This window comes from Vombatus ursinus, unplaced genomic scaffold (assembly GCF_900497805.2).
Source record: "Vombatus ursinus unplaced genomic scaffold, bare-nosed wombat genome assembly UNPS02014171.1, whole genome shotgun sequence".
Taxonomy (NCBI): Eukaryota; Metazoa; Chordata; class Mammalia; order Diprotodontia; family Vombatidae; genus Vombatus; species Vombatus ursinus.
In genome coordinates this window covers 5,815,517-5,836,288 of record NW_020953949.1, presented here as the reverse complement: position 1 = coordinate 5,836,288, position 20,772 = coordinate 5,815,517, and the positions used below count along the sequence as shown (strand labels likewise).

General features: G+C 46.0%; 2 protein-coding genes across 4 annotated transcripts; one reads left to right on the top strand and one right to left on the bottom strand.

The window, feature by feature from the left end:
- The first annotated feature begins 212 nt into the window (after positions 1–212).
- On the top strand, positions 213–4,819 carry PAQR4 (progestin and adipoQ receptor family member 4). 2 transcript variants are annotated; one of them, XM_027859717.1, is made up of 3 exons: positions 213–412; positions 2,655–2,876; positions 3,085–4,819. In XM_027859717.1, exons 1-3 carry the CDS (start codon positions 247–249, stop codon positions 3,516–3,518), a joined length of 822 nt encoding a protein of 273 aa, XP_027715518.1. In that variant the 5' UTR covers positions 213–246; the 3' UTR covers positions 3,519–4,819. The 2 variants fall into 2 exon arrangements, with proteins under 2 accessions (XP_027715518.1, XP_027715519.1); XM_027859718.1 differs by having other exon boundaries at positions 323–412; positions 2,553–2,876.
- Positions 4,820–4,900: 81 nt separating this feature from the next.
- Positions 4,901–12,903, bottom strand: PKMYT1 (protein kinase, membrane associated tyrosine/threonine 1). Of its 2 annotated transcripts, none has more exons than XM_027859715.1 (8): positions 12,719–12,903; positions 10,462–10,829; positions 8,417–8,910; positions 7,407–7,513; positions 6,896–7,068; positions 6,634–6,791; positions 5,436–5,534; positions 4,901–5,218 (listed from the first exon to the last, which is right to left on the bottom strand). In XM_027859715.1, the coding sequence occupies exons 2-8, from the start codon at positions 10,810–10,812 to the stop codon at positions 5,113–5,115; spliced, it is 1,488 nt and encodes a 495-aa protein (XP_027715516.1). In that variant the 5' UTR covers positions 10,813–10,829; positions 12,719–12,903; the 3' UTR covers positions 4,901–5,112. The 2 variants fall into 2 exon arrangements, with proteins under 2 accessions (XP_027715516.1, XP_027715517.1); XM_027859716.1 differs by having other exon boundaries at positions 12,642–12,719.
- Between the last annotated feature and the right edge of the window lie 7,869 nt (positions 12,904–20,772).

Genomic DNA, 20,772 nt, shown 5'->3' with positions numbered 1-20,772 from the left:
CACAGCCACTGCGGCGGGGACGCCCCCTGCTCTTTTCGCGAGATCGAAGACGCGCGTGCGCAGCAAGAGAAGGGAGTGGGCTAGAGTGCGAGACCCCAGGCCTGGGGGCGGGACGCGTGCGCAGACCGAGGGGCTGGGGGAGGCGGGGCGAGCCACTGGGGGCCCCGGTGCTGCTGAGAGCGCGCTCCCCTGCCCCGCCTCCGTACAAACACGAGCCCCCGCGCTCCGGCCGGGTCAGGCCGGGCCATGGCGTTCCTCTCGGGCCCGCGGCTGCTGGACTGGGCCAGCTCGCCCCCACACCTGCAATTCAACAAGTTCGTCCTGACCGGCTACCGGCCGGCCAGCAGCGGCTCTGGCTGCCTGCGCAGCCTCTTCTACCTGCACAACGAGTTAGGCAACATCTACACCCACGGTGAGCGCGTCCCCCGGGTGGGGCACCCCAGCTCCCCTGCTGTCCCACCCTGCGGGGCGCCCAGTTCCCACTCTGCGCCCTTACCCGGCCCGCTCTTCGTTACCAGCTTTCCGTTCTCCTGACACCCCTTCCTTCCCAGCGTCCTGAGCCCAGCTCGCGGATTACCGCATACCCCATCCCCGCACGGCGGTTGCTTCCTGTTTCCCACGCTGAATAAGCCCCCTTTCTTGGCACGCATCGCTCGCCTTCGCCTATTGTCCCCGCAGCGCATCGCGCGGTCACAGCCCGCTGCCGGCTCCGTCCTGTGCGGGCCCCTTCACTCTTTGGACCTGCTGCCATCCCCTCGTTTGCCTGTAGCCGTAGGGACCGAGGGGACAAGCGGAGCACAGGGAGAGTTTGGGAAAGCCAGGGGCCTGCCAGGGCTCAGCCTTCCTGCTGTCTGGTCCCCAGCTGCTAAAAGTCGGGGAAAGGAAAGACAGGGAGATGAAGGGTTAATCCCGTTAACCTGACTGCAGTTGCCCCCTTCCATTCGGCTGCTCCTGGGTTATAAATCGGGATTATCCTTGGGTAGGGGAATTCAGAAAGCAGGGAGAGGATTAGGATTTGGGGAAAAGATTTAGAGACGAAGATCAGGAGGTGTAGTTTCCGGGAAGGAACTAGGGTCTTATTTAGGGAGATGGAGTTGGGAAGAGATGCCTGGGTCTGGGGATGGAGATTGGTATGGAGGAGAGACGGAAGAGGGATGAGACACCAGATTTCTGGGAGACATTCACTTTGGCACAGTGGACTGGTGTGACAAAGCTCCCATTGTTTGTGACCCCAGGCTCGGCCAGTTTTTGCCCCACCCCCATCACCCTAAAGGACCTCAAGTGTTGGGGGGGGCCCATGACCTCCCTGCGACCACGGGGGGTGGGGGGGAGGTGGAGCTGTATCTGAGTGGGGTTGTGACCCTAGGCTAATCCTTCTTGAGCCGGGGGGGAATTAGCCTAGTTCCTTATCAATCCCATAATCCCTTGTGTGGGGGTCCCACAAGCGGCCTTGGCCTAACAGCCAATTTTCCTCAGTTCCTGTTCATTCATTCCAGGGTCGGTTGTTTTCCTGAGGAGGCATGTGGGAGCAGGGGGTAGGGAAGGAGTCGGTGGTAAATCTAGATCTGCGAGCTCTGTAGCCTGCCCTCCCTTCTCCGTTAAAGACTACCCGGGTCCCTTCCCGTCCCAGAGCCGGCTGCCTGCTGAGAGGTTTCTCTGTCCCGTAGCGCCTCCTGGTGGTCCAAGCTGCCTGTTGCCGCCCCTTTGCCCTCTTCGGGCCCCTCCACCTTGGTCAGGGCTGAGCTCTGCTGACACAGCTGCTGAGCTCACTAGGCTTGTCCTTGAGCTGTTCAGGGAGAATAGAAAGAGTTCCCCTGAGCTAGCCTGGACTGAGAGCTACCTATGGACTCTGGGACCAAGAATGCTGCCCCAAGTGTCTTGCTTCCCAGATGCCTGGCAGCCAAGTGCCACAGTCAAGGATTAGGTGGAAAAATAATATTAATATTTCATGTTACATAGAACTTTACATTTCATATGCTACTTTCCTCATGTATATCATTGAAAATTTCTCATATTTTACAAACAGAGAAACAGGCTTAGGTAGTGTGCTGTACACTCCTCCCATTTCAGCCAGTTTCCTCATCTCTAAAATGAGGATAGTATACAAAGTTGTGAGGAAACCATTTTGTAAATCTAGAAATGCTGCAGAAATTTGAGTACTGTTGCCTAAGGTCACACAACAAGGAACTGGCTCAGTGAAAATTCAAATTCAGGTTCCTAATTTTAGGGCCAGTGTTTTTTCCACTCTATCTGCCACAGTGGATTCCATTTGTTCTCTCTCTCTGAATCAGGCCCTGAGTGGGAGGTGGGTCACAGAGAGGATTGGAGAGAAAGAGTAAGGAAGTTGGGAGGGACAGAGAAATCAAAGCTTAGTTGAATCATACCCAGGTTGTATGGCTATCAGAAGCTGGAAGTTTTTGAAGCCGAGAAGAGGCTAGGTGACTAGAAACAAGAGAATTAGGTATCTTTTTGTCTCTCCTTCCATCCTTAGCTTGGTTTCCCTAGTCTTTTGTAAAAATCATTGGAAAGGCCCAAATTTTTTATTTCCCCAGACTGTGCTTTGGAAGAAGTTATGGGAAGAGCTGGATAACACAACAATCTGGCTGATACTGTCCCTACGTCTCTCTACCTCCTCCTTCCCCCCATCCCAACAGGCTTGGCCCTCCTGGGTTTCCTGGTGCTGCTGCCCCTGACCATGCCCTGGGGACAGCTGGGAGGGGGCGGCTGGCTGGGGGGAACACACTGTGTGGCCTGCCTGGCGCCCCCTGCAGGCTCTGTGCTGTACCACCTCTTCATGTGCCACCGTGGGGGTAGCCCTGTCTACGCCCGGCTCCTTGCCCTCGACATGTGTGGGGTCTGCCTCGTCAACACCCTCGGTGAGCTGGGAAAGGGGAAGGGGAAATTGGGTGCTGGGGTGGGGTCGACGTTGTCCCACCTTTTGATGAATTAGGACAATAGATAATTGGGTAGAGAAAGGGGAATGGAAGGGGAGAGATGCCTTCTGGATTATTTTTGTGGGGCTTGGGAAGGGCTTGAGACTGCAAACTTTTCACTCATCACTTTTTGTATTATTTCTCCTTCTAGGGGCCCTACCCATCATCCATTGTACCTTGGCCTGTCGACCTTGGCTGCGTCCAGCAGCCCTGGTGGGCTATACTCTCTTATCTGGGTTGGCAGGCTGGCGAGCCCTCACTGCCCCCTCAACTAGCGCCCGGCTTCGGGCCTTTGGCTGGCAGGCAGGAGCACGACTGCTAGTGTTTGGGGCTCGAGGGATGGGGCTGGGAGCAGGAGCCCCAGGATCCCTGCCCTGCTATCTTCGAATGGACGCATTAGCATTGCTTGGGGGGCTAGTGAACGTGGCCCGGCTGCCTGAACGCTGGGGGCCTGGTCGTTTTGACTACTGGGGTAATTCCCATCAAATCATGCATCTGCTCAGTGTTGGCTCCATCCTACAACTGCATGCTGGTGTTGTACCTGATCTGCTCTGGGCTGCCCGCCATGCGTGTCCCACGGACTGAGCTGTTTTTTTTAATCTGCAAAAAAATGCTCCCATTCCTTGAAGCTGTAGAAGGTTCCTTTTTTCCTTCAAGGCCCCCCAAAATCTATGGCCTTGTTTTTCCCTAGGTCTCCCTTTTCAGGTCTATGGAGCTTTCACATGTTGCCTAATCATGAGCTCTTCTTTAGAGTACCAAAGGTTCTCATTTGAGTTCCCTAAATTTATACACTTTTTCTTCTTCAGGACTGTAGAGGGCTGTCCCACTCCATAGAATTCATTACTTTTTTTATCTACTCCAGAATATGTTCTCACAGCCTGTCATGTTTTCTAGAGCTATTTCTGTGATGACAGCTCACTCCAAGAGGTAGTATGATGTGACTAAATGACTGACAGCATCAGGAGACAATGGATTATAGTCCTCCACTATTCTACTATCCTGTACTGTGACCTGAGACAAGTCATAGGGCCTTGGGTCCCTTATCTGTAAAATGAGGGGCAAGCTATGTTTTATAATTCTGCAACTGAGCTTTCATCTAGGTTTCCAACTCTAGATGTCTGCATATATGCCACCCCTTCTCAGAGCCAGTAATCAATAACCTTACCTGTTATCTCAACCCCTTTTGTTCTCCACTAAATTGGATGGGGAGCAGTGAAGGACTCCCCAACTCCTCCAGTATCTGGTGGCCTTAAGCACCACCTCTCAGAAAGCATTTGCACAACTAAAGTCTCCTTCCCTGGCATGTTCGCCCCTTATATTTAACTTTGTACAAGCTCCACCTCTAAGATTTTTCCCTTCCCTCTCTCCCCCTAAAACCTCCCCTACACACAAACAACCATGGAATTAAGGATACCAAACACCAAGATGTCTGCTTCTTGCACAAGGCCTCTTTGCACAAGGATTGGGCCAGGGTGGTCCCTGCAGAAGAAAATTCAGCTTCTTACAAAGACTATCACAACCACTCCTAAACTAGGGCAAAAGACTAGTTCTCTGGTCCAAGAATTCAGGCTTTTTCTACTCGGCATAAGATGGATCCAGAGGGTTTTTAAATGCACAAGCAAACTTTAAGCCTCACCTGTGGACTGAAACTGCCCAGGTCTAAACTCCTGCACTTTTTGCCTGAGGATGGTGCTCTTTGACTGTTGGACTTGTAAGATTGGAAACCTCTCCATTCCTGACAAAGATGCAACTCCAATCTCCAGTCTTCTTGTATGAGGATGCTGGCCTTTTGGAACAGAAATGTCTCCCACCCTAGACCTTATCTTTGGGGTTGGTAGAACCAAGGATAAAATCAATAAATGGAGCAGGATGAGCTGATCAGGAAACTGTTTTGAGGGTCACTCCTTAAAGATTCTATAAAGGCGATTTCTAGTAGTTTCAGTTACACAAGAATATCCAAGAATCCCCAAGATTCAAATAGTTTTTATTAGACTATGCCATCTCCAAAATTTACAGAAGGGATCCTAGGAAAAAAAACTGTCCCTTGCCCACTGCCAACCACCTCCCCAACCTGTGGAAAGCATAGGCCTATATACAGAAGCGCTCCCAAAGTAAAGAGAGCCCTGGAGTGAGGAACAAGGATAAAAAGATTAAAAACAGACTAGAGTTTGGTTGGGCCTCAGTTGGGGTCAAGTGAATCCTCAAAGAGGCTGAGGAGGTTTCGGGGCTCAAAGGAGGGACCCTGGGGCAGCTCCGGGCTGATGCCACTTAGGTCCAGGGGGTCCCTGCAGGCAAGGAGGTGAAAGGAGGGAAGCAAAGAGTGAAGGCCAGAACTCATTCCACCAACCAGCCCCTTTGTCTCACCTTGCACACAAGGCTGCCCCACCCAGAATCTAAGAATTCAGTTCTCACTTGTCTTTTGACTACTCCTGTCTCCCAGTTTTCAGCTATCTCCCAGATTGGGTTTTCCTCTCCCCCTTTTCAGACTAAGGTGCTCCTCACCTTATCCTCCGTCCACCTCTGACATCAGGGGAACCATCTCGAGGGGTGGAAGTACCCCCAGGGGAGCGGGCTAGGATCATCGCTGGCGACAGTGGGGGGCTGTAGGGGACAGAAGAACTTGAACAAAATAGGGTAGGGGATCTGGGGAGCACAACAGAGAATATCCCCCTGAAAGTCCTAAGATTCTAGAAGAGAAGCACAAGGCTAGCTTTGGAGCAAGGGTTCTTTGTACCCCCTTTAGCAGTCTGCAGTCTATGGACCCTTTATCAAAATAATGTTTTCAAATCTATAAGATACACAGGATAACAATGGATTTCAATTATATTGAAGTACATTCATCAAAGTAGTTTTGAAAACAAGCACAGAGACCCCAGGTTAAGTAAATTTAATCTTTTTAACCATTGACTAATAAAAATCAGGAATATACTCCTAAAGCAAAAAAATGCCATTATTAACTGAAAAAAGGGGTTACTATAGTAACTATCCCAGGTAAACACTGTTATATACTTGCAGATTATGCATGCTGGGAATTATCTCCCTCTAGCAGTTTACTTTGCTTATGTGGCACTTTCCCAACTAAAAGACCTCATGTACAGTCTGCTCCTAGTCAAATGATTTCTCTTATACTTTGGGGTCTTCCAACTCTAGAAAGAGCTTGAACAAATATTTGCTCCACTTTTCCTTTTGTCTAGGTATTTGGAATGTCTTAACTTAGCTCCACTGTATTAGACACTATTAGATATATAGATAACACCCTAATAGTATTCGTCAGATAAATATGATACAACCTAAGTGTGAAAACATCTTAAACTTGAGCCTACAAGGTTAGGTGAAACAAATCAGTTTCCTACTTGATCACATCTGTTTATATACTGAACAAGAGATGTGTGTTTGAAACAAACTAGAATATCACATAATGAGATTTAGCATAACATTGTGAAACCCAGCTCCTGGAATAATGCCATCACCACTTATGCCCAGCAAGGCATGTGATAGAAGCTTCACAGTAAGGATAGAATGTCAGAAATATTAATTCTAATTTGACCTAGTCTAGTCAACTAGCATTTAATTAAGTGCCTACTACTTGTCAGGCACTATGGATATAAAGAAAAGCAGAAAGATCAGATTATCAGATTGAGGCAGTTTTTCTATGAAGTTATAAGCCCACCCTTTTCCCCCTGAGTCTAAGTTGACTTACCCCAAGCTGTCATCCTCCCAGTCACTGGAGATGCTACTGTCTAGAAGGAGGCTAGAAAGTGGGGAGCTGGGAGGTGTGGCTGGAGGGCCCAGGGGGCGGAGCCAGCTGGCTGGGTGAGCCAGGCTGTGCCATAACCAGCATAGCAGAGAAAGGAAACCCTACGGAAAAAAGGTGAAATGGAGGTGACAACTCTAAAACAGAACTTTCAAAGGAATGGAAGTACTCAGAAATGTTAGTAGAAAGAGCAGTCTATGGAACTTACTTGCCATAAGGCTCGACCTCGACTCAGGACCTCATGGGCTATGCCTCCCAGGGCCCCCCAGTGCCTTAGCTTCCTTATGACCTCCAGGGCCAATAGGGCTTCAGCTGTGGCACGCTTCTTGGGGTCTGGTTCTAGCATCATGGTGAGGACAGACCGCAGCTCAGAGGATAAGCCTATGAATAAAAATAGGGATAAATTAGCCTACTTCTCAAGAACCTGTTCTCCCAGAACTCAAATGTGGTTCTTCCAAGTACCCAAGAAAGACTTTTTTTCAATACCTACCACAACTAATTCCCAGAACTAGAACTCAATTACTCCATGGTCCAATTTTGCAGCCGTGATAAGTTAGTGGTATTTTCTTTGGCTTTCCCCCAGCCCTCCTGATACATAAGAACCAAGGTGTACCCTTTCTGTCTACCCTGGAATCCAGGTCAAACCCCTTTTTCAGAACTATGAAAGGATATCTTGCCATACGGTGCTTCTTGCCACTCTTCCTTCTGCCTCTACTCACCAGCAGTGAACTCAGGGGGCAGATAGCCCCTCCGGAGTTGCTGCCAGCCCTCCCCACCACGGGGCAGCTCCATGTTGCAGGCGACTTCCAGAATGGTAAGGCCCAAGCTGGAAAAAAGAGCAGTATTAACCCACAGAAACTAACTTACTTGTGTCTATACCCCAGGATAAAGTATCCTTATTCATCCCAAAAGCACAAGAGGGAAATGGCAGCTACATACACTACATATAGCAACAGAAGGCCTCAACATTTTTTATAGAGAAACTTTTTGTAGAAGTCTTAAAGAGCACTTAGTAGGGCAGGGAATGGAGTAGGATTGCTGAAGTTCCTGGGAATGGTCACTACCCCTGGAGCCTTTCTCCAAACAACTTGACACACAGAAACCTAGGCATGCCGCTTCTTGACATAGCCTGGAATCAAAGGCAACTGACTCCCCCAGAATTCTAATTCCCTCAGTCTTTCAGGGCCCCTTACTGCTTTTTAACAATAAAGTCCCTGAGTAGAATGGAGAAGGGAATTCTACCTTCAGCTGTACACCCTTCCTAATGATCATCTGGAGAGGGACAAGCTATTCACTGGTCAGGAGTCTATTTTTGGAGACTCTCATAAAGTGACCTAATGCCTTCAGGCCATTCTTGAGACACAGTGTAACACTTCCTTATCCATGAGAATTTTTCATTTTCATTAAGTTTCATTAAGTAAAATTTATTTCAGTCTCTAGAAACATGGGCCTCAGCATCATTTGGGTAACCCCATCCAAGTTTCTCAGGGATAACATTCACCTGGAGCTCAATCATCTTCAGGGTCAGAAATTCCTTCCACAAATTCTCCTAGTAATAGAATAACATCCCTTCTCTTAGAAAACCCTAGCCTGTTCCCTAAGAATGTGATAACTGGCCTGATGGGATAAAATGTCTTTGACCTACTCAGCCTCTCTCTACACAATCCCCTCACCACCTCCCTATCCTAACTCCCAAAGACTGGTTCTTCATCTTCCTCCTCCTACCCACCTGAACACATCTGCAGCTGTCCCATAGCAACCCTGAAGCAGCTCTGGAGCCATATAACGGGGGTCACCCTCTTGGGCCTCACCAGGCCCAGCTGTCCCCAGCTCCACCAGCAGTCCAAAGTCTCCCAACTTGCAGCGGCCTCGGGGCCCCAGGAAAATGTTAGCTGGCTTGACATCCAAGTGGGCCAGTCCATGGCTGTGCAGGTGTGCCAAGGCCAGTAATGTGTCACGAAGATAACCCCAAACCTGGGCCTCAGGTAGGCCAGATCCCCGAGCCTCACAGTGCTGTTGTAGATTGGGCCCACATAGCTCTGTCTGCAAATACAGGAGCCCACCCTCTTCCCAAGCTCTCTCCAGACGAACACAACGGGGATGCCGTCCCACTTTTTCATGGCCCCCGACTTCTGCCAACTTGAGGGCCCGGTCCTGAGGACCCCTGAATGGGGAGACTGAACGTTTCACAGCATAAAGACGGCCATCTTCCTTGGAGCGAACCTAGAAATGGGGTGGCAGGTAGGACACTTAATATATTGCCAACTCTGAAGAGGGAAGAGTTTACAACTGAGTATAACACCCATATGAGGGGACGTGACTATAGGGAGGACGGAAATAACATCAGTACAATACTAATATATCACAGACTCAGGGATAAAGAGATTAGAATTGAGGTAGCTAGGTCAGAATCTAAGGAAAACATTGAGGGTAGGAAAGAAACCAGCCAGATCCTAGGATATTAATGTTTTCTGGTGGGGAAAGATTTGAGGACAATAGTAAAATAAGGACAGTATATAAGGAAAGGGATTTTCTGATATTAGATGAAATAATACTGATTTTTTTATGTTATGGGAATATTGTAATTTTTTTTTCTCATTTGTATTTGTCCCTTAGACTAGGAAAGTAGAAGTTAACTAAAATGATCATCTAGTAATATGAACAGAACAAAACAAGCCACCCTTGCCATTGGAAGACTTACTAATTGGCTAAGAATAAACCTGGCATTGAGGAATGGTCCAATAAGTTCAATTCTTTAAGCCTAGATGAGTGACTCTGAAAGTCAATTTTGTGGATTTTCTGAGATTGAAGATGTTATCCCCATCTGGGGACTATAAAGAAGCAAACACTCCAGGAGAGAGTATTATGACCAAATTAGGAATATATAAATGGAACAATTTAGAAAGGAAGCTAGATGTCACAAATCTAGGACAAGATAGCTTTCTTTCAGCTCAGGGCTACCTCCTCCAAGAAGCCTTTCTTAATCCTCCCAGTTATTAGTCCTCTCCTAGAGTATTTCCTAGAGTATTTGTCTCATTTCTTCTTTGTCCCCTTCACTCCCTAGCTTATATTTTACTTATCTGTGTACATGTCATATCACCCTAGTAAAATGTCAGATCTTTGATGGCAGGAACTGTTTGTTTTTTAATCTTTAAATACTCAATGTCTAGCACATTACTTTGCATATAGTATGTGTTTAACAAATGAAGTTATTTCCATACACATCTAGGTATATTACTTTTGAATTTGTATGTTTACTTTTCCTTCTGAAATAAACCTTAAAAAAAATGTGATTCTGTGTTTTGGTATATGTGGAGACAGGGAAAAAAGGAAGTGTGTGCCATAAATGGGCACCAAAATGTGGTAATGGCATCAGTAGAAGGGGAATAGTCATTTGGGGACTATATGTATAAAGTAGGATCTCTAAATTCTGGGAGCCAAACAGGAGAAGGGATTAGGAAGCTCCAGAAATTCAGGACTAAGTTTCAGTTGGGGTTGGGTCATTAGAAAATTTTTGAACATAGTAAAAGGAAAAAGCTCTGGATATAAAGTCAAGAACAGCAAAAAGACCCCCTGTATCAATTTCATTTGAAAAAGCTAGTCCCAAGCAGATGACTTTGAGACCTGCAACTTAGGGCTAGAACCTTTACTAGGAGATGGGGCTCAAAGTAGGGACATAATTGTCTCCCTTGAAAGGTCTTGAAAGAATTTAGTGAAAAAAAAAAGAGGTGGAGTTTAATCATGGGACCAAGGGATTCCTACCCCTCCACTCACCTTGAAGACCTCCCCAAAGGAACCCCGTCCCAATCGCCCAAGCCTCTGGAAACTCTGCTGGAAGAAAGACTCTGGCCGGTCTGGGTCATAGCCACGGCTCTGCAATGCTCCTGGGGGCCCACCCCGGAATGACACTCCTCTGGGTCTGGGTTGGCTCCAGCCAGGTGTTCGAGGGGGAAAGAATCGACTGACAGAACCACTCCCCTTGGCAGGCGGCCGAGGTGGGAGGCTTCTATTCAGGCCTCCAGGCCTCTTAAGAGAGAAGCCAGGCTCAGCATGACGAAAGTAGGCAGGAACAGGCACAGGAGTGCCATTCAGGGGTGGGGGTGCCCCTTCTGTTGGGACTGGCATGACCGGCACAGGAGACCCTACAAAACAAAGGAAGTCAGTAACTACTAAAAGCAGGTTAAATCATCATAAGAAATAGCTTACAAATGACAAAACTTCAGTCTTCCCATTGTTTACAGAATTAAGATTAAATTATTTTAGCACTCAAGACTTTCTATAATCTGGCAACAACTTACATTTCCAGTCATTTCTCATTATATAACCCTTCTGGCATTCCATATTCCTGGACTATTTATCATTCTTCAATATTATTATATTCTTCAATATATTCTCTCCAACTCTTGAGCATTTGCTGACATTACTCCCAATGCATCAGAATGCAACCTCTCCACATCTCTGCATGTTGAAATTCTTCTATTCTTTCAAGACCCAACTCAAGGGGCCTTTTCTTCATATTTTCCCCTATCTCCCAGCTAGAAGTGATTGCAATCTACCCTAAATCTCTCCTGTCATTCTATCTGACCCCTCCTATCCACTCCTATCACATTCCAACATAGAGATATCTGTGTATGTGTCTTATCCCCTGCCTAGATTGTAAGCTCCTGGAGGGGCTAAAAATATATCAGTGATGCTTTTTTGTATCCCCAATAACAAGCACAGGTTCTTGAATATAGTTAACTACTTAGAGTAAATGTTTTGCTCAACTGAAAGGAGAAGGCCTGGATCACAGTACACAGCTTGCATTGAAGAAAGGGATCCTACCAAAACATACACAGACACAGACACACAGACACAGCAAAAGAAGTCCAAACAGCACAGGATAACCTGCAACCAGGCCTGCTCAGACCAAGCAAAGCCTGATAAACGGCTTCAGAACCAGTCCTTCCCTCCTCTCCTCTAGTAATTACAAGTCAAACCTCCCTAGCTACCATATGTAATCATTCCATGTCAGAGGAGCCGGACTCCACCATACTCCTACCTGTGTGTCCTCTAGACCTTTAAAATCCTGGCAAACAAATGCTATAAACGTACAGTCAAAAGTAGATGGTTAAAAGGTGATACATTCCTTAGAAAGGAAAGTTCCACAGTTAAAATAACAGTTCACAAAATGAAGTGGGTTTTTGCGCAAGCGGCTACCATTCCGGGAGGAGGGATGAAACCAGAGACCCAGGGGTTATTACTGGGAAGAAGTGCGGGTGCCCAGGAAGCTGTGACTGGAAATGAGGCGATTTAGTTTAGGGGGTCCATGTAGGGGGAAGGCCCACCACCTAGGGGACAGGAAAGAGTAGAGAAGAGACAGGCTGCCTGTTATCCAAGGATGGGAAAAAGGAGCTGTCTCGGAGGTCAGGGAAATATCCGGGAAGGGGAAGGGGAAGGGCTGCCAGAGGAGGAGGAAGCAGGAAGAGAGAGGGAGTGAGGAATATTGGGGAGGGGGAAGTAGAGGGACGGGGGGGGGACGGGGGGGACGGGGGGTCGGGAGCAGGGCTATCTAGGAAGTCTGAGAAGGGCTGAGGGAGGGGAGGGCTAAGCACCAAGGGATGGTCCGTCAGGGAGTTAAGGGCACGGCCCAGGGAAGAAGGGCTGAGTAGGTGGGGAAGGGTTGGGGGTCCTGGCTGTCGGGCCAGGGAAGGGTCGGGGGTCCCGAAGGAAGGCTGGTAAAGAGAGGGAAGGGAAGAGGAGGGGCCGAGGGAGGAAGACCTGCCAGGGAGGGGCGGGGCCGGGCCGGGAGACTGGGGGATAAAGAGCTGTCAAGGAGGGGAAGGGGCTTGGGGGGGCGGGGCAGAGGGAAGATTGGACGGCAAAGGCTGTCAGGGAGGGGAAGGGGCCCTGGAGGAGTGGCTGAGGGCGGGCCCTGACGAGGGCGGGCCCTGACAGGAGCGAGCCCGCAGTACCTGGAGCTCGGAAGGCCAGGGCTGGGGCTGTTACCGAAGGTCAGGGGTCTCCTCAGGGTCAAGGGTCAGACGCTCACCGTCAGGTGGGGCTCGGGCTCCTGCTCCGGGTGCCCCGGATGAGCCGGTTCGGCACGGGGCCAGCCTTGAGGGTCGCGCTCAGTGGGGGAGGGAGGAGGGACAGGGAAGGGGAGGGGAGGGGAGGGTCCGGACGTCGGCAAGTCCAAAGGACTCCAGCGCGCGGAGGGATCGGTGGAACTTGGAGGGGCCCATGCGCGCGCGCGGCGCCTTCTCGCGCCAAAAATTCCAAATGAGTCTCCCAGACTCCGCCCGGGAATGCCTTCAGCCCCGCCTCCGCATGATGGATTCACCAATGAGCGGCTCCGCTTCTAGCCCATCCCCATTACGTATATGTTTCGTAGTCTGGCGAGGCTCTAGGCCCCTTCTGCCCACTCCCTGGGCGACGTCAGTGAAACCGCGGGGCGGGCCTTCCAGCTGCGAAGTCCCGCCCCTCCCCACCCACCGTGGAATGAGCCCTGCAGGTCCCAAGTTGGCCACAGCACGTGGCGGTAGCTGAGCCGAGCTGTGCTTGCCTGGGGAGAACGCTGGAAAGTCTGAGCTGGAAGGAATCACGGGATGTAAAAGCTTGCTGTCTAGGCCTGCCCACACCAGAAAAAGAATCTCCACACAGCCTGACTAGTGGTCATCTGGAGTCTATTTGAAGACCTAAGATGAAGAGGAACCAGCTATGTCCCGAGGCATCTAGTTCCACTTTGGGACATCTCTAATCATTAAGAAGTTTGTCCTGACATTAAGCTTAAATCTGCCTCTTTGCACCTTCCACCCCATTGTTCCTAGTCCTGCCATACACACACAGAGAGACACGTGATTTGTATACTTTAAAGATGCTATAATTGTTCAGTTGTTTTTCAGTCATGTTCGACTCTTCATGACCCCATTTGGGGCTTTCTTGGCAAAGATAGTGGAGTTCCTTCTCCAGCTCATTTTTTTTTTTTTTTGGTAAGGCAATTGGGGTTAAGTGACTTGCCCAGAGTCACACATCCAGTGAGTATTATGTGTCTGAGGCTGGATTTGAACTTGGGTCCTCCAGACTCCAGGGCTGGTATTCTATCCACTATGCCACCTAGCTACCCCCCTCCACCTCATTTTACAGATGAGGAAACTGAGGCAAACAGGGTTAAGTGACTTGTCCAGGGTCATATAGCTAGTAAGTGTCTGAGGCCAGATTTCAACTCAGGAAGTTTTCCCGACTCCAGGCCTTGGTACTCTTACTTACTTCACCACCTAGCTGCCCCAAAGATATTATAAAGGGTGTCCCTAGAAGTCTTAATGCAGTTTTAAGTAATTAAAGCTTTAATAGCTTATTATTTTTTATTGTTATTCAGACTCTCTTTGAAGACTTCCAGAGAGGGGGACCACTTAGTTGCCCACCTGTTAGAAGGCAGCCCACTCCACATTTTGGATAGCTCTAATTGGTTTTGTTTGTTTGTTTGTTTTTAAGGAAGAATTAGAACCAATAAGAGGAACCACAAGAAAGAGGAAACAAAATAAAACGGGAGGAAAAAAAGAGTAAATAGTATGCTTCAATCTGCATTGAAACTCCATACTTCTTTTTCTGGATGTGGATAGCATTTTCTATCACAAGACTTTTGGAGATGTTTTAGATTCTTGCATTGCTATCAAAGTTAATCATTACAAAATGTGGTTGTTACTTTGTACAACATTCTCCTGGTTCTGCTCACTTCACTCAGCATCAGTCCATACAGGTCTTTCCAGGTTTTTCTGAAGTCCTCTTGCTCATCATTTCTTCATCTTTTTTTTCTTTTCTTTTTTTTGGGGGGGAGGGGGCTAGGCAATGGGGTTAAGTGACTTGCCCAGGGTCACACAGCTAGTAAGTGTCAAGTGTCTGAGGCCAGATTTGAACTCAGGTCCTCCTGACTCCAGGGCCATTGCTCTATCTACTGCACCACCTGATTGCCCCTTGCTCATCATTTCTTATAGCACAATAGTATTCCATCACATTCATTTACTACAACTTGTTCAGCCATTCCCCAATTGATGGGCATCCACTCAATTTCCAATTGTTTGCCACCACAGAAAGAGCTGCTATAAATATTTTTGTACATGTGGGTCCTTTTCCAGTTTGTATGATCTCTTTAGAATACAGCCCTAGAAGTGCTATTGCTGGGTCAAAGGCTATGCACATTTTTATGCTCTTTGGGCATGGTTCCAAATTGCTCTCCAGAATGGTTGGATCATTACACAACTCTGCCAACAATGCGTTAGTGTTCCAATTTTCCCACATCTCTCCAACATTTATCATTTTCCTGTTTTGTCATGTTGGCCAATCTGATACATGTGATGTGGTACCTCAGAGTTGTTTTGATTCGCATTTCTCTAATCAATAGTGATTTAGAGCATTTTTTCATATGACTATAGATAGTAACTTTAATTATTAAGAAGTTTTTCTAATATCAAACTTAAATCTTCCTCTCTTCAACTTCTACCCCATTGCTCCTATTTCTGCGCTCTCTGTTCATATAGCTCCTGGGTTTGTCTTGGCATATAGACTCCGAAATATTTTATTTTGTCTACAGTTATTTTAAAGGGAATTTCCCTTTCTATCTCATGCTGCTGGGCTTTGTTAGTAATATATAGAAATGCCAATGATTTATGTGGGTTTATTTTATATCTTGCAACTTTGATGAAGTAATTAATTATTTCAAATAGTTTTTTAGTTTTAGTTGTTTTAGTTGATTAGTAGTTTTAGTTGATTTTCTAACCATCATATCATGGTGATCATGATGATCATACCATCATATCATCTGTAAAGAGTGATAGTTTTATTTCCTCATTGCCGATTTTAATTCTGTCAATTTCTTTTTCTTCTCTTATTGCTAAAGGTAACACTTCTAGTACAATATTGGTAACAGTGGTGATAATGGACATCCTCTTTTCACCCATGATGTAATTGGGAATGCTTCTAGCTTATCCCCATTATGTATAATGCTTGCTGATGGTTTTAGATAGATGGTACTTATCATTTTAAGGAAAATTCCATTTATTCCCATGCTCTCTAGTATTTGTAGTAGGAATGGGTGCTATATTTTGTCAAAAGGTTTATCTGCATCTATTGAGATAATCATATGATTTCTGTTAATTTTTTATTGTTATGATATGATAGGCTCCCTTTGTACTTTTTCCTACGTGACCCATCTTTAAATCTCAACATATTGATATTGATATTTTGTTATTGATATGGTCAATTATGCTAATAGTTTTCCTAGTACTGAACCAGCCCTGCATTCCTGGTATGAATCCCATCTGGTCATAGTGTATTTATTTCTGCCCTCTGGAGCCAAGCAGAAGTCTAATCTTTGATCCCCATGATTTCCTTTTAAGTACTGGTATCTTTCATTCACACCAAAGTGAAAGAGACCTGGGGCGGGGGGGTTATCTACTCCAACTCGTATCCCAACATATTTCCTCTACAAAATAAGCCAACTAATCCTATTTTCTTCAGCTCATCTTCATGTGCCGTGGTTTCTATTCTTCTCATCATTCCGGTCACCTTTTTCCAGCTTGTCGATTGCACTTTGGGATGCTTTCAATGTGTACAAGGTTGGATCTTTCCTTATACTCCCTCAGTTCCTCTCCTCCTTAACCCCACCACTCTTACCTTCAGAACTGTGTACTGCAGGGAAGCTGAATGAGAATATAGTGGCTTGTCATCTGAAATGGGCTACTTTAGAATGACAAATTGCTTGGTAAGAGAGCCATGAAGGGCTACAAGGACAGTCACAGCAGAGTGCCAGTGAAACAGCTTAAGAGGGGCTTATCTTGCAAGGTAGCAGACTCTTTCCAGAGTCCAAGAACTTTGGAGAGACCTGCTAGAGCCCAGTCAAATAAATAGAGCGGCCTCCTAGGCCCAAGTAATGAGAATGGCATGGGAAAGCTCTGCTGATGGCATGGCCGGTGCAACTCGCCTGCATCTTGAGTTCGTGCATCACGGGGCATAGGAGTTGAAACAGATTTTGCTGAGGTGATTCTGTTCGGCTTCTCCTTGAGATTCTGACTGTGAACGAGGTAAATTCAAACCATTGATGGGTTGCAGCACAGGAATTACTGAAGAAGTGATGTACTCTTTGTTGGGGAAGTAAAGCAGCTGGCTCACTACTGTATTTTATCATATTTTTATTTTAGTAAATACACCTAAACCATAATTTAAGTACTTTTTATCTTTAGGTCACACAAAGTGGAATGGAGATAAATTTAGTAATGGGAAACAAGACATGAGCTATCTTTGGAGATTTTCCCAAAGTTTAAACATCAGAGTAGGGATGAAATATAAGCTGAAGTTCTAAAATAGATTTTTTGAAACATTATATGTACATAGTTTTTGCGTTTTTAAACCCTCAACCAAACTGAAAGGAACCTAGGCCAAGGGAGAAGGGCATGTGCCTCTGTATCATATAAGCAGGAGGAAGCCTGCTATACCTGGCAGCTCTTATCGCATGTGGGGATTAGACGTGTCACAGCACCCACTTTATACTTTATAGGTAGGGTACTCTCTACCCTCCCTACCTTTACACATCAGAATCAAATTTCACTAAAGAAAATTTGACTAAATTTCACTAACATGGGATGCCTGGAACCCAACACAATACTTTACCTTTCGATCAAAATACAGAGAGACTATCGTCTCCCTAGTTCTGAACACAACAACTCTAAATAAGTCTAGGACTGCATTAGACCTTTGACACGATGCATAGAGTGCTGGATTTGGACTCAGAAAGACTTGAGTTTGAGTCTTGCCTCAGAAACTTACTAGCTGTGTGACATGTCACTCAACCTATCTGTCTCAGTTTTCTCTTCTGTAAAATGGGTATCATAAAAGCACCTACCTTTAAGGGTTGTTAGGATCAAATAAGACAACATATGTAAAGGACTTTGAGAACTTTTAAAGCAATATGTAAATGCTAGTTGTTATTGTTGGGGTAGCTAGGTAGCTAAGTGAATAGGGTGCCTATCCTAGGCCTGGAGTCAGGAAGACTCATCTTCCTGAATTCAAATCTGACCCCAGACACTTACTAGCTGTGTGACCCTGGGCAAGTCACTTGATGCTGTTTGACTTAGTTTGTTCATCTGTAAAATGAGCTGGATAAGGAAATGGAAAATGGAAAGCAATGGAAAACCGTTCCAGTATCTTTGCCAAGAAAACCTCAAATAGGGTCACAAAGAGTCATATGTAACTGAACAACAACAAAAAGATATTATCATCATTATATTGAGCTTTCAGTCCACAAAAACTTTCAGATCACAAACTTGTTTCTGTCCATATCTCCTCCATCCAGTCCTTGTGAACCTGACTTTTTGAGCTAAAGTGTAAAATTTACATTATCCAAACTAAATGTCAGCAGTCCAGCATTTTAGCCTGTTGAAATCTTTTTGAATCCTGACACTGTTATCTAGTCTGTTAGCAGTTTTTGTCAGCTCCATGTCATTTGCAAATTTATTCCTTCATCTGAGTCATTTGATGAAACTGTTAAGACTGCACGGGACCAAGGGCTGATTTTAGGGACACTCCACTAGAGGGCTCCCCTCCAAATTTTCATAGACTCACCAAGAACTATTTTTGAGATCTAACTAGTTCTGTATACACCTTACTGTCTTATCCTCTAAGACCACACCTCATAATATTTAGTTTTCCACAAAGATAGCATAAGATGGAGGCTTTGCCAAATGTTTTGCTGAAATCTAAATATATTCCATCTGATCAGTCAATAAACATTTATTAAGCGCCTACTATATGCCAGGCATGGTGCTAAGAACTGGGGATATAAAAAGAGGCAAAAGACAATCCCTGTCCTCTAGCAGCTCACAATCTAATGGGAGAGACAACAAACAAACAAATAAATTACAAATATGTTACATACAGGATTATCTGTAATTATTAACAGAGGGAAGGCACTAGAATTAAGAGGGATTGGAGAAAGTTTCCTGTAGAAGATGGAATTTCAGTTGGGACATAAAGGAAATCAGAGAAGCCAGGAGAAATAGCATTCTAGACAGCCAGAGAAAATGCCCAGAGCCAAGAGATGGAGTGTCTCATTCGTGGAACAGCAAGGAGGTCAGTGTCACTGGATTGAAGAGTACCTAGCAGGGAATAAGGTTTCATGAGTTCACATGGCCAAAGAATTCATTACCTACTGGCCACCCTATTGATGATGAACCTCTCTATAATTATCTAGGTTGGTCTTTTGGATGACAATCTGTTTCTAAGCCCATTCCTGAAGCTTTTTCAGCAGGGAAGATCTTTCTCTAGCTTAATCTTCACTGGCATTGCCTTTGAAAATTCAGCATCATCTCCATCCTACCATGAGGAATTAGAGCAGGTAGCTCTAGGGATTTTGGGGGAAGACAAGGGTGAGAGTCCTCAAATATAAGAAACCATGAATGGAACTTGATCTGGCCAGAATACCCACATCTGAGATCCCAGATCTCTTGATGTATTGGAACTCTCTTAGGAATTCCATTTAAAAAAAGGAAATACAAACAAGTTTGGCATGGCCTAATCTTGATGAAGACACTTTGGTTCTTAGTGATTACTACCTGCCTGTCTAAATGTTCACAAATCATGTTCTAGAATTCTTCTAGGAATCAGTCAAGCTCACTGGCCTATAGTGTGAAGGTTCTCCTTGCTTGGTGTATGCCCCACTCCTGAACATCTTGGTCCAGTAAATGAGGTCCAACAGCACATCCAGGGCACACTTGACGAGTGAAGTCATTGCAAAGGTAACCTGGATGGAGAGGATAGGGAAAACGTGAAAGGAAAGGGGGACTGCCTTTGTGGTCACCTTTTTGTGGGGGGATGCTGATTACATGTATGTGAGTGACAGCTTTGTGGTTTGTTGGTTTTATCAGCTGGCTAGTCACTCTATTCCTTGCACAAAACTTATAGCATGGTCTGGACTAGAGCCTGCTCCCCTTTCACAGTATGTCCAAGTCCCAGGGATAACTCTGCCTGCCTCTCACTAGCACCTCTCCCTTGTGGGGGAAACTGGCCAAAAAGGAATGTATCCTGGTCAGGATCAGCAACAACAATAACAGGAATCATGAATTTAGAGAGTGTGCTGGGGAAGTGGAGGGAGATGCCAGGGTTTGAAAAGTTGGGGAATAAGCATTTATTAAGTGCCTGCTACAGGCTAGGCACTGTGCAAAATACTTTATAAATATCTCAATTGATCCTCACAACAACCCTACGAGGTAGGTACTATTTTCATTCCCATTTTACAGTTGAGGAAACTGAGGCAGACAGAAGTTAAATGGTTTGCCCTAGGTTACACAGCTAGTAAGTGTCTGAGAGATTTGAACTCAGGTCTTCCGACTCCAGGCCCAGTGCTCTGGCCACTGTATCGCCTAGTTGTCAGCAAAGAGCCCTAGAGAAGAGACTTGGATCCTGATTCCTGTTCTGCCACTAATTAGCCGTATAACCTTAAGTAAGGCCTGTTTCCTCATCTGCAATATAGGAGGGATGGACTGATTATGTAATCCATTGTAGCTCTAATATCCTATGTTCTATGTACTAAGATATCTTTTGTCTTTGGCATTCTTTGTTCTATGTTCTAGATCAGAGGCTCTTATTCTCCTTTTTCATGTGTGTGTGTGTTATAGGCCCCTTTGCCATTCTGGTGAAACCTATGGCACCTTTCTTAGAGTGTTTGTTGCCTACATTCATAACTGAAAGAACTGTTAGATTTCAGTTAGAGATAAGTGAAGATAAGGATACAGTTTTTTCCCATCTAATTTCACAGGCCTCTTGGGGGTCCATGGACTCCACGTTAGGAATTCCTATTCTGAATGATGAAGGAAATGGGAAAATAACAGAAAAAAATGGGAGAGGGTGTGCTTAGACATATCAGGGTAGAGAGAAACGGAGATTTAGAAGTCGTCCCTGTTTTGCAGGGGTTAATAGAAAGCCCATCTTGTTCCCTCCATGAAGCCCTCCTTAACAGAGTGGAGAAATTCTCTTGGTATCCACCCTGCCAAACAGCACACTCCCTTCCCTTCATCCCTCTGGCTGGACAGGGGCCCTTTATTTCATTTATACAGT

Bases quoted from the DNA above. Each gene is read 5' to 3' on its own strand.
- PAQR4 (XM_027859717.1), top strand. From the start codon at position 247: ATGGCGTTCCTCTCGGGCCCGCGGCTGCTGGACTGGGCCAGCTCGCCC. The intron at 413-2,654 runs GTGAGCGCGTCC...CCATCCCAACAG, and splicing joins AGGCAACATCTACACCCACG to GCTTGGCCCTCCTGGGTTTC. The intron at 2,877-3,084 runs GTGAGCTGGGAA...TTCTCCTTCTAG, and splicing joins CTGCCTCGTCAACACCCTCG to GGGCCCTACCCATCATCCAT.
- PKMYT1 (XM_027859715.1), bottom strand. From the start codon at position 10,812: ATGCCAGTCCCAACAGAAGGGGCACCCCCACCCCTGAATGGCACTCCT. The intron at 6,792-6,895 runs GTAAGTTCCATA...TTTTTTCCGTAG, and splicing joins GAGGTCGAGCCTTATGGCAA to GGTTTCCTTTCTCTGCTATG. The intron at 5,219-5,435 runs GTGAGGAGCACC...CCTTGCCTGCAG, and splicing joins AGAGGTGGACGGAGGATAAG to GGACCCCCTGGACCTAAGTG.